The sequence below is a fragment of the Mastomys coucha genome, unplaced genomic scaffold (genome assembly GCF_008632895.1).
Source record: "Mastomys coucha isolate ucsf_1 unplaced genomic scaffold, UCSF_Mcou_1 pScaffold5, whole genome shotgun sequence".
Lineage (NCBI taxonomy): Eukaryota > Metazoa > Chordata > Mammalia > Rodentia > Muridae > Mastomys > Mastomys coucha.
The window spans coordinates 75,832,004-75,845,136 of record NW_022196911.1 but is presented as its reverse complement, the minus strand read 5'-3'; the positions used below and the strand labels follow the sequence as shown (position 1 = coordinate 75,845,136).

General features: G+C 40.9%; 1 protein-coding gene across 2 annotated transcripts in view; it reads right to left on the bottom strand.

The window, feature by feature from the left end:
* The window catches only part of Atad5 (ATPase family AAA domain containing 5), a 53,665-nt gene extending 40,796 nt beyond the window's left edge, over window positions 1–12,869 (bottom strand). For both annotated transcript variants that reach the window (XM_031352318.1, XM_031352319.1), the window contains exons 1-5: window positions 12,414–12,869; window positions 6,523–8,402; window positions 4,601–4,697; window positions 4,016–4,177; window positions 1,551–1,677 (exon numbers count right to left, since the gene is read on the bottom strand). In XM_031352318.1, the coding sequence (XP_031208178.1) occupies window positions 1,551–1,677; window positions 4,016–4,177; window positions 4,601–4,697; window positions 6,523–8,402; window positions 12,414–12,479 (2,332 nt within the window). In that variant the 5' untranslated portion in view covers window positions 12,480–12,869. The remainder of the gene's footprint in view (window positions 1–1,550; window positions 1,678–4,015; window positions 4,178–4,600; window positions 4,698–6,522; window positions 8,403–12,413) is intronic.
* Between the last annotated feature and the right edge of the window lie 264 nt (window positions 12,870–13,133).

Here is a 13,133-nt window from a genome sequence, read left to right as displayed (position 1 = left end):
TGGAACTCAGAAATCCACCTGCCTCTGCCTCCCAAGTGCTGGGATTAAAGGCGTGTGCCACCACCACCGGCAGAAACTTTCATTTTTAACTACAGAATCCTATAATATACATCTCAAAATTTTGCTCAGAATGTCTAGGGAAATACCTAAAGATTTTAAATATTTTAATGTTAAAAATAAAGGAACAAGCCGGGCAGTGGTGGCACATGCCTTTAATCCCAGCACTTGGGAGGCAGAGGCAGGCGGATTTCTGAGTTTGAGGCCAGCCTGGTCTACAGAGTGAGTTCCAGGACAGCCATGGCTACACAAAGAAACCTGGTCTTGAAAAACCAATAAATAAATAAATAAATAAATAAATAAATAAATAAACAAACAAACAAACAAACAAAACAGAGGCTGGAGAGAGGGTTCAGCAGTTAAGCGCGTGTAGAGCTCTTCCAGAGGATCTAAGTTTCGTTACCAACACCCACATTGAAGGCTCACAAGATTCTGCAATTGCTTTTGTTGTGCTGATTCTTGATGATCTGACCTCAACTCCCTTAATATTGCCCTTCTTCCTTTAAGAGGTTTCATGTGTGCACAGAGGCTACCCTTTTCAGGTTTGTGATGATAAAGGAAGTCTTCTTCTGGCCTCCTTGGTAAACACAGAGGTAAGCAAACACACATGATAAAAACACAAATAAGCTAAGCAAGGTGGAGCACACCTTTAATCCCGGCACTTCAGGTCTACACAGTGAGTTCCAGGAGAGCTACAGTTGTGCAAGGAGACCCTGGTTCAATAAATAAATACTTAAACCCAAGGACTATAGAGATGACTTAGTGGGCAAGGCCTGACAGACACCCTGGGTGTTCTCCCTGAAGCTCATAAGCTACAAGGTGTAAGGTGAAGGCCCACACCTAAAACTGTCTTACATCCTCATATGGGAACATACAAATCAACCAATTCATAAAGAAATGTTTTAAGCACAGAAAAATTTGAAAGACAAGTTGGAAGTCGCTAAGTATAGACACACAGAAGTACAATTTAAAATATGTTCCTCCCAAAAAACTTAAGAAATAAACAAGATGCCTAATATTTCTTTGAAAAACTTAATCAAAATTTTACTTATCAAAATGGAAATAATTAGCCGGGCAGTGGTGGCACACGCCTTTAATCCCAGCACTTGGGAGGCAGAGGCAGGCGGATTTCTGAGTTTGAGGCCAGCCTGGTCTACAGATTGAGTTCCAGGACAGCCAGGGCTATACAGAGAAACCCTGTCTCAGAAATTTAAAAAGCAACAACAACAACAAAATCAAAACCAAACCAAACCAAAGGTAGGCATGAAGGTATATGCCTTTAATTCAAGCAATTCATAGGCAAAGACAGGCAGATCTCTGTAGCCAGTTCCAGGCCAGGAATACAGAGTGCAAGCCTGTCTCACAAAAAACAAACAAACAAACAAACAAACAAAAACACCTAAAATCATGATTTATGGGATGACACCAGAATAATCAGAATCAATTGCCCCCAAACATTCTACTATTCATAAAACAGTATTAAATCCAATTACCAGGGACATTTTTAGAAGACTTGCTAAATTTTTTTCCTAGTACATCATTCAAATTCTGAAGTTTCTTCTGATTTTTCTCTGGTTGTCTTATAGAAGTTGGACTTGAATCTATTAGTATTACAGAGTCCTAAAACAAAAATAGGAGAAAAAAACAAAACACTTTAAAATACCATTTTCCATTACTCTTAGGAAATCCTAATAACTCCAATGAATGCCTAAGCCTAAGACAGTCCTGAGCTAAGTTGTTTTCACATATACACATACTTAATAACACACACTATGTCTACAACTTTTATAGAGGTATAACAGTGAAAATGAAGGATTTTCCTTTTTCTTCATAATTTCATAGATAAAAGATTCTTATTATAGATTTTAGTAATTTCAGCATATAGCCAGCTTGCTCTCTCTCTCTCTCTTCCTTCCTTTCTTTGAGACAAGTTATCCCAGCCCTGGCTGTCCTGGAACTAGCTCTGTAGACCACACTTGCCTACTTCTGTCTGAGATGCTTACAGGAATATATACCACCATGCCCAACATCTTTACTTATTAATTGAAGAATTTTCACCTTTTCTACTACTTTTCTCTTGTGTACCCAAATTGTCAACATTATTATTCTTATACTATGATGCCATTATTGAGCAAAATAAGGATACTTGAACACAGCACTGTTAATCCTGCCTCAGCTGTCCAGATAATTGAAGTGGCTCCTAATGGTAGACAGCAAGTAAAGCATGGATACACTGCTTAAAGAGTAACTGATCTCATGGAAGGGTGGGGTTGCAGCTCTGTGGTAATAGTCTTCGATATTATATCACACAATATTTTATGAACTGTCCAGAACAGACAAATATATAGACATAGAAAGCAGTCAGGCAGTGGTGGCACATGCCTTTAATCCCAGCACTTGGGAGGCAGAGGCAGGCAGATTTCTGAGTTCGAGGCCAGAGTGAGTTCCAGGACAGCCAGGGCTACACAGAAAAACCCTGTCTTGAAAAACCAAAAAAAAAAAAAAAAAAAAAAAAAAAAAAAAAAAAGCAGATAAGCAGTCATCATAGTGAGATGGGAGGAGGACAGGGAAGCGACAGCAAGACTAAAGGTAGAAAGGTGTCCCCTGTGGAGGTAGCAGGAATGTTCCAAACTGGCCTGTGGCACATACTCACAGCTGAGGCAAAAGGATGGTGAACTTGAGGGACCCGGCTACACAGCAAGACCTTGTTTCAAAAATAGAGATTTTTCAAAATTTGGCCACAGTAGAAGTACGACTCTGAGCATATTCAAAGACACTGAACTTCATTTTTTTTTATTTTTTTATTTTTTATTTTTTTTATTTTTTTTGGAAACAGGGATTTGCTGTATAGCCCTGGCTGTCCTGGAATTCACTCTGTAGATGAGGCTGACCTCAAACTCAGAAATCTGCCTGCCTCTGCCTCCGAAGTGCTGGGATTAAAGGCCTATGCCACCACTGCCCGGCAAAGATTTATTTATTTAGTATATGTAAGTACACCTGTAGCTGTCTTCAGACACTCCAGAAAGGGGGCGTCAGATTCGTTACAGATGGTTGTGAGTCACCATGTAGTTGCTGGGATTTGAACTCAGAACCTTTGGAAGAGCAGTCGGTGCTCTTAACCACTGAGCCATCTCTCCAGCCCCCCGTACTTCTTTTAAAAGACATGATACGATGTGGGCCACAACCTCTTACTTAGCCTGAGAATCACTTAAACTTCCTTTTTTTTTTTTTTTTTGGAGACAGGGTTTCTCTGTGTAGCCCTGACTGTCCTGGAACTCACTCTGTAGAACAGGCTGGTCACTTAAACTTCTAATCCCTCTATTTTACCTCCCTAGGGCTAAGATCTAGGTATGCACCATAATCCCTTAGGTTTTGAATTGTACACTTAAATGAACAACTGTATAGTATGTGAATTATATCTCAATAAAATTATTTTTAAAAATAAGAGGTTGTAGCTTTTAGCAAGATAGTAAAAGTTAGGTAGAAGACAATACTTGGAATGTGAATTTCAAAAGTTTGATAATAGCTGGGCAGTGGTGGTGCATGCCTTTCATCCCAGCACTTGGGAGGCAGAGGCAGGTGGATTACTGAGTTCGAGGGCAGCCTGGTCTACAGAGTGAGTTCCAGGAAAACCAGGCTACACAAAGAAACCCTGTCTTGAAAAACAAAAAAACAAAAACAAAAACAAACAGTTTGATAATAAAGTCAAAAGTGAGCTGTCTGGGAAGAAATGACTTAGTGTGCCTGTGTAAAGAACTGCTTGATGAGTGAGCAGAATAGGTTCAGTTTACAAGACACCTTGAATGACCTGAGACTCATACTGTATCCTGGAAGCCAGCTACTCTTCAAGCAGAATGTCCACCACGTCCACAGGCTGTTGCATGTGACCTTACACACCTTTGTAAAGGTTTCCTTCTTCCCTCCTTATAACAAGAAAACTAGACGTTGGAATACTTACGTCTGTATCTGGTGACTTCTCCTTTTCAGGACGTGTCTGGTGCCTGCAGGACCGCCTCAAAGGCACCACTGTTTCTTTAACCTTTGATCCACTAACTTGGAATGCTTTTGCTTTCTCAATCAGTTGTTTTGCTTTTGATATACTTTTTGAAGTACTATTTGCCTAAACAAAAATTTGTATTATTAATTGAGATCACAGCAAGAATTTCATATTAAATAAAAGAAAAAAAAAAGAAATGTATAATAGAAAAATATATTTACATCACATTAATAGTCAACCAAGAAAAGATCAGGGCGGTGGTGGCGCACGCCTTTAATCCCAGCACTTGGGAGGCAGAGGCAGGCGGATTTCTGAGTTTGAGGCCAGCCTGGTCTACAGAGTGAGTTCCAGGACAGCCAGGGCTATACAGAGAAACCCTGTCTCAAAAAAACAAAAAAAACCCAAAAAACAAAAAAAAACAAAACATAAAAGGAATGGGAATAAATGGCATGGGACCCATGGGAATTGTTTGACATGATTTCCAGTAACTAATCCCAGTCTTTTAAGGAAACAGTATTGCCTTCAGGACTCTAGTACTTTTATTACCTTTTTCTTCTGAGAAGTAAGCTCTTCCTCAGTTGTTTCAGATTTCTTAGAACGTTTCTTGGATTTTTTGGGAGTACTAATTCTAGTGAATTTCATTCTGGAAAAAAATGACATTTATAAACATTTTCATAATAATATATAAAGAATCTTAAACATAAAAATAAACAAGTTGATATTTCAATTTAAACAAACTGCAAAAACAATTCTCATCACTTTGATTCAACAGTAAGCTAAACTTTATTTATTTCTGGTACTAAGGATGGAACCCAGGGTCCTGTACATGCTAAGCAACCATTCTACTACATTGCCAGCCCCAAGGTTTATTATTTGTTACTTCACTTAAAAACAGTAAACCTAATCAACACATTTTCAGGACCCATCTCTGCTGTAGAGAGCTTACTTTTCAATATAATCTTGCTTGTTAGCAAACGAAAATAATAGCCTTACCAGGCGTGGTGATACACACCTATAATTCAAGCACATGGGAACCAGAGACAAAAGATCACTCATGGGGGCTGGGGAGATGGCTCAGCAGTTAAGAGCACTGACTTCCAGGGGTCCTGAGTTCCAGTCCCAGCAACCACATGGTGGCTCACAACCATCTGTAATGGGATCTGATGCCCTCTTCTGAAGGCAGCTACAGTGCACTCATATACATAAAAATAAAGAATTCTTTAAAAAAATAAATAAATAAACCTTTAAAAAAAAATCACTCATGAATTCAAGGCCAGCCTTATCTCTATAGCAAGTTCCAGGCCATCCACAGAGACCCTGTCTCAAAAAAACAAAGGAGGAGGAATGGAGGAAAGAAGGGAGGAAGAGAGAGCCAAGGGAGGGAGAGGGATAAAAGAAGAGAAGCAAAGAGAAGAAAATAAGCCTACCTGCCTAGTATGAGCCCCATTCGGCATAGCAAAAGCAAAAGCAAAAAGAGAAAAATAATGCATCTTGAAGAAGATCAGAACTTGTGCCGGAATGGCTGTGACATTAGGCAAGGCCAGCATGCAATAACTCCATCATCTATTGGTCAGTTTACCTAAGGAATAACACTCGGCTGGCTGTGCTGGTGCCTGCCTTTAATTCCAGCACCCTAACCGCAGAGGAGATCACTTTGAGTTGAAGGCCAGATTAGTCTACATAGAGTTCCATGATAGCGAAAGGTACACAGAGAGACTCTGTTTAAAAACAGGGATATACAGAGACCCTGTCTTGAAAAACAAACAAACAAACAAAAACCACTCTTATAATTTATTTTTAATCTCATATTTGATGAATTCATATTTAAGGACTATTTCTCTCCAAGGATTATCAACTATGGCAAATAAGAGTTTAGAACTCATCTGAAAGCTATCTGCAAATCTTCTGAAATGAACTTTAAATTAGCTATAATGTGGTGATACACACCAGGAATCCAAGCACTTGGAAGAGGATTTGAGGCCTAGACTAATTTTGTACATAGCAAGAACAAGTCTGAATAGACAATAAAGTTGTGTGCAGTGACTTTCCCAGCACTCACAAAACTGGAGCAGAAGGATTGCTACAAGTTTGAAAACATTCTAGGCTACATACTGAGTTCAAGGCCAGCCTGGGCTACTGAGTATGACCCTATCTCAAAACAAAAGTCAAGTTTGATAGCTCAGGTCTGTCATGCCAGCTACTTGGGGGGGTACAGGAGGATAACATGTTTAAGGCCTGGCGGAAAACCAGGACCAGCCTAAGGAACCTGTGAACTTTGTCTCAAAACGAAAACAGGATGTGAATAACCTGTGAGGACCAATCCTCAGGGCTGTACACACAGAAAAAATTATTTACAAATAAACTGTACTCTAGAAAATAAATGAACTTCACAATGCTTGAAGAACTTTCCTTCCCAATTAATAATACATGTAGAATGCTCCAACTTGAGAAGAAAAACAAGATTTTACCTAATGGGGCTCTCGGGATCAGAGGATATTATTATTAATTCTGCTGTATACAGGCTGTGCTTTTCTGATGTTCTGGCTGCTTTTGGAGTGGAAGCTGTCACTGGACTAGGGTCCTGGGCATCCTCAGACTGAGTACCTTCCAGAGTGATCGTGGCAGGAGTGCTGCTACCTCTCAGAGATCTCCTGGTGGGCTGGGGTGTAGAGACATTCGCCAGGCTGCTTCCAGGCTCAGCTTTGCAATGTGTAACCACATCCCTAGTTGGTGTGCTGCCTCTTCTTGATTTATTTCTATCACACAGAGGTATTTTTACAGAGTCATGTGCCATATCCTCACAAACAAGATTTTCACTGTTAAGTAATGCATTGCTTTTGAAAACTTCTGATTTCTGTCTTACACTCCTTCGTAGGCTATTTTGATCTTGTTCATCTTTTAAGGAAAAGTCTGTTTTTTCCTTTTGTATGTTTTCTTCTCTGTTTCCACCTGCAGTAGTCCTAGTTTTCTTACCCTTTTTATTTGGCTTTTTACTTTTCTCCTTAGGAAAACTTCCTCTATCAGCATGTGCCTGTGAACAGCCTTGATTTGAAACTCTTTGAATAATAGGACTTTCTATGATTTTTTCAGAACTGCTATCTCCTTCATCAACAGATTTTTCACTTGGGTCTTTCTGCTTCTCCAGAGGTTTCTTGAGTCCATTTTTGAGCGTGTCTGGTGGTGGCTGCCTAAATGCTCTCATGAATTGTTGTCTTTCTTCCAAGCTGCACTTTGGTACTGAAGCCTCAGAACTCCAGGCTTCCAGCACAGCCAGTTCTAATTGGCCCTCCTGGATCACAACATTAGATTTCCTTTTCTGAACTGGCTGCTCATTTTCTGGATCAGAGAGACTATTCTCCAGGTCAAGCTGTTTCTGTTTCAAGAAAATTGGAGGTATTTTCCCTTTCTTTTTAGGGGGAGTGGGATGAACTTGTGCAAGAACAGTAACTGTCTTGAGGTGTAGCTGTGGAGATGGTTCACAGCTTTCTGATTCACCTTCAGAACCACTTTTGAGTGCTTCACCAGGCCCAGAAGGAACACAGGCTGGCACTGCAGGCTCACGTATCTCTTCCACTTTAGCTGCCTTGTGACTTTTTAAAAATTCCTCATAGGAGACAGTAATGGTACTCTCGTTTAAATCAGCTATTTTGGTTGCATGAGCCCTGGAGTCTACAAGATGCGTAGTCCTCTTGTTTTCTTCAGTCAGGGAAGGTTTAGTCAGCTTGCTGTCTTTGCCACCTTCCCTAGGCAGACTAACATCATCTGCTAAGGGCACACTTTCAGACTCATCTGTAACCTCGCTATGCTTCCTTTTCCTCAATATCTTGCCATCATTTTTTGTGGTGCCTTGTTTAGGATTAACTTTCTTTTTGGAGGATTTAGTATTTGACTGATTTCTGCTCTCTTGAATACTTTCTGCAAGAACCTCCACATGTTTCTTATAAAGGAAAACAGAAGTACTGTTTTCCACAAAATCACTTAACCCACCGTCCTCCTCACTATCACTGTCACTAATTTCAACTGGACACTCATTCTGAATTTTAGTATCACTCAGTTGAGGGGATGAACTAACTCTCTTTCTTTTCCTCTTAAATCCCCTGTTTGAGAACACTTCCAATGGTGTCTTACAGTCTTTGTCAACAAGCAGTGGGGGAGATGGCTTTATCTTGCACACCTTTGTGGACTGTAGCTTCTTGGTTGTGGGTGAGGTCTTTCTAAAATAATGTAGAATATTACTGGGTTTTGGTGGAGAGAAAACCTTGTCTCCAGTCTTCCCTATTGGTGATAAATATTTGGTAATTGTTTCGCAGGAAGAGTTGTCATCATCTTTTCTCCGCTTTTTGCATGGCTAGCAATTTAAAGGGGAAAAAAAAGTCACAATTTATTTCAAGTAAAACAATAGGAAATATGAACTGTAAACAGTTCATATTCAGATAGCAGTTTAAATAATTGAGTAGAAAAACTACAAAAGGCTCCTGTGTGTATACGTGTGAGGTGTGTGTGATACACTCGAGCATACACGAATACAAGGATAAGTGCAGAGGCTGAAAGAGGATGTCAGGTGTCCTGCTATGTCACTTTCAGCCTTATTCCCTTAAGACAAGTTCCCTCAATACACCTAGAGCTAGGCTGGTGGCCATCAGTTCTCTGCAATCCTCCTGGCTTTGCTGCTCCACAATCCTGGGATAAAAGGCAAACCCGACATTTGCTAGGGATTTTACCTCAGATCATTATACTTGTACAAGAAGCATTCTTACCCAGTAAGCCATCTCCCAGCAGAGAAGGCTACTTTAGGTGAAAAACCAACATATTAGAAAGAAAATTACTTTTAGTGTTAAACCTACATTCAATTTTTAATACTATATTAAGTTGTATATGTAATTTGTGTTACACACACACACACACACACACACACACTATATTTTAATAAAAAGTTTATATGGCCAGGTAGAGTGGTTCATTGCCTTTAATCCCAGCACTAGAGAGTCAGAGGGAAAAAGACCTCTGTGAGTTAGAGGCCAGTCTTTTCTACTGAGTGAGGGTTCTAGGTCAACCACTACACAGAGACCCTGCCTCAAAAACAAACAAAACAACAACAAAGCTTACATGGGCCAGTACTCAGGAATTTGAGACTAGCAGATGTCTATGAGTACGAGGCCAGCCTGGTCTACATAGCAAGCTCCAAGCCAGTGAATATAGTGGGGGGAAAAAAAAAGCTTATATTGAAACAAAGCTAAACTTATAGGAAAACATAAATTCCTACTGTATTCTATTTTATTTTACTTTATTTATTTTATGTTATTTATTTATATATTTTTGAGACAGGATCTTTCTATGTATCCCTGGCCATCCTGAAATTCACTCTGTAGACCAGGCTGGCCTCAAACTTAAGAGATCTGCCTTCCTCTGCCTCCCAAATGCTGAGAATAAAGGTGCCCCTGCCCTCTATTCATAACCTTAAGACTGCACCATCTACCTCACAGAAGCTATAATAAAAATATGTGGAAGCTAATGCAAGGTAAGGAACCTACAAACAACCCCTTCAGCTTTACTTTTTTGGTAAGAAATATACACATCGCTAGGCAGTGGTGGCGCACGCCTTTAATTCCAGCACTTGGGAAGCAGACCCAAGACCAGGCTGGCCTAGAACTCAGAAATCCACCTGCCTCTGACTCCCAAGTGCTGGCTGGGATCAAAGGTGTGTACCACCACTGCCTGGCTGTAAATACTGAATCTGACTAACAACAGTGATCCCATTTTTGGCTAGACATATATCTTACAAAGGTTTAATGGATTTACCTTTGAGTACAGGTGCTAAGAATAGTGAAACATATGGGGTAGCACAGGGAAAATTAACTGGGCTTATTTTCTGGGATCTGTATTTGTTTTCTTGACTATGTGTAAATGGTATGAATCAGCCTTGCTACTACACTAAGAAAATAGCTCACTGTTCTGAATCTATTAGATTAGAATTTCTAAGTGTGTCCTTAGAAGAGTATTATTTCTCATTTTGTTTCTATATGTATTGTAGTATAAACAAGTGCTGGGCATGGTGACTCATATCTATAGTCCTAGTACCTTGGAAGCTGACACAGGCAGACTATAGTGAACCCAGGCTGCAATCCTAGACTACAAGATGAGAGCACAAAGAAGTCTAAATAATGTAATCTATTTATGAAGATCATTAAACCTGGCCTAGAAATTCACTTAATTAAGCAAATATGTTGTGGTGATGGTTTGAATAAGAATGGCTACCACAGGCTCATATATTTGAATTATTGGATTTTTGATTTTTTGGGGCTTTTTTTGTTTTTTTTTAATTTGGTTTCTCTGTGTAGCTTTGGCTATCCTGGAACCCTCTCTAGACCAGGTTGGCCTCAAGCTAAAAGATTCACCTGGCTTCTCTTCCTACAAGTTGTCCTCTGATCTTCATACATATGCTGACCCCAGCACACACAATAAATAAATAAATGTAACAAAATAATTTTAAGGGGTAAAAGGAATTTGTAAGGAGTAAAATTAACAATCAAAATAACAGGCAGGAGTAATAAACGATACTAGGACAAATTCTTGACCATTTAGATAAATCAGGTAAAATTAAACATGTTGAAATAATAAGTCAGTTAGAAATGAATTTATTATTATCATCTATAAAGCTTTGAGATGGTGTTAGAGGCACTACACAACCGACACTCAAGTAAGATCTAAGTTCATGTAGCAGCCCTGACATCTACTGGTATGGAAATCTTAAGCAAATTACTTTTTTAAAAATATGGCTTGATCAACTGGATGTGAATGGTGCATTCCAGTGATCCCAGAACAAGCAGCCTAAGGCGGGTAGATGATTAATTTGAGATCAGCCTGGCTGTGCTACACAGTAAATAATATAAGTATTCTGTAGTTGAAAAAAGTTACTTGATTAAAAAAATTAAGAGTTAGAATTTGGGCTGGTGAGATAGCTCAGTGGGGAAGAGCACCGACTGCTCTTCGGAAGGTCCTGAGTTCAAATCCCAGCAACCACATGGTGGCTCACAACCACCCATAATGAGACACCCTCTTCTGGTGCGTCTGAAGACAGCTACAGTGTACTTACATATAATAAATAAATCTTTAAAAAAAAAAAAGAGTTAGAATTTAAGCACATACACATCTTAGCTCACTTCAAGGACACCAGAACACATCAGAATGCTAGCCTGAGATATGGTGTACAAAAAACCATTGCATCTATGAAGAGGTACAAGCCTGTAATGATGACAGGAGAAAAAGTAGGTCAGAGATGTAGTTTAAAATCTTAGCCGGGCGGTGGTGGCGCACACCTTTAATACCAGCGCTTGGGAGGCAGAGGCAGGTAGATTTCTGAGTTCGAGGCCAGCCTGGTCTACAGAGTGAGTTCCAGGACAGCCAGGGCTATACAGAGAAACCCTGTCTCAAAAAACCAAAAAAAAAAAAAAAATCTTAAAAACTACCTCTAAAAGCTTAGGTGTGCCTGGCAGTGGAAGCACACGCCTTTAATCCCAGCACTTGGGAGGCAGAGGCAGGTGGATTTCTGAGTTCCAGGACAGCCTGGTCTACAGAGTGAGTTCCAGGACAGCAAGGGCTACACAGAGAAACCCTGTCTCAAAACAAACAAACAAGCAAACAAACAAACAAAAAAGCTTATGTGTAAGCTAGTAATTTTCCACAAGGCCATGGTTAAGGCCATGGCTCCCGGCAATAGAATATCGCTATAGTTGTTTAGTATATTTATTTCTTTCTCAGAAAGCCAGGGCTTTCTACTACATTACTTTGCATTTCTATTTCAATGTAATATTCTATTCCATTGCTTTAAATTAAGCACTGTACCCAGCTTAGTGTATTCTCTAAAACATGGTAAATACTGAGCACCTAACATGTCACTGAGACTCTTAACTACATTACATTAAGCTCTGCGGACACGAGAAACTGGCGTAAGTTTCTTACTTGATGCCTTTAAGTGACATTCTAAATGGAATTCCTAGGACAGGTATTTGTACGGACCAGCTAAACTTACAGCTTTATCTTTCTCGCCGTTCCGTGATCCCACATCATCATGAACAAAGAAAGTGCCCCTGAAATCCTTGGTGACACGCTATTCCACCAAGGTTTCAGGACCCGGGAACTATGGTTTTCAAATCCTTACTTAACAACCAGCCCGAAAATATCTTAAAATACCAACACTTTTGAGAGCTTTACACCGCACACCGAGACAACTATCCCACACAAAATTGTAACTGTGGGTCATCGTGTCCCTCCTTTCTCGTCCCAGAAGCAAGCAGGACTCCCACCATCTCCAAGCCACAATTCCCCAACACGGGCAGAAAGGAACTTGACAGATCCTCACCTCGATCTCGAAGTCCTTTACAGGAGGGGGTGCTGCAGCCGCCGCCATGGTCAGGACCCCCACCATGATCCCTGCCTCCTAAAACCCGGGCTCCTAGGACCTCCAGAGGCCCGGCCCAGTCTGGCTGGAGGCCATAGGGGCGGCAGGTCCCGTGGGAGCGAGCTGCAAGCCGGGGAGCCCCTCTCGGGTCTCCTAGAGACCACCGGCAGGACGCGAGTACGAGGCTGGGCCCAGGGCCGTCACGCCAGGCTCAGACGGAGATCTCGGGAAAGCTGGGGCGCCGGCCCCGAAGGGGCGGCCGGATAATACGAGGTGCCCTCGAGGCAGATGCTCCAGTCACAGCGCTCGAGCCCCGGGCCGCAGTGGGAGCCGCACACCGAACTCAGAGCGGACTAGTAGGGTTTCGGAGGGAGTTCTTGTCAATTGGGTTTTCGCGCCGTCCGGAGCGCAGGGGGCGGAGCCTACGGCCGCTGTCCGAGGCTGCGCAGACGGTGAGTCGCGAAGGCCAAACTACTTCGTTTGGCGAATCAGCGCGCTATACCACCAGTTTTAGCTTAGAAATCCAAATGAATTTCAGAGATTCACACTTCAATGTTACAGTTTGACCATTGAGGACGTGTCTTGTCTAGGGTAATCATTTGGTGGCCGAATCAAAACTTAGACTTTAGCCATTCTTTTTTTTTTAAAGATTTATTTATTTATTATACATAAGTACACTGT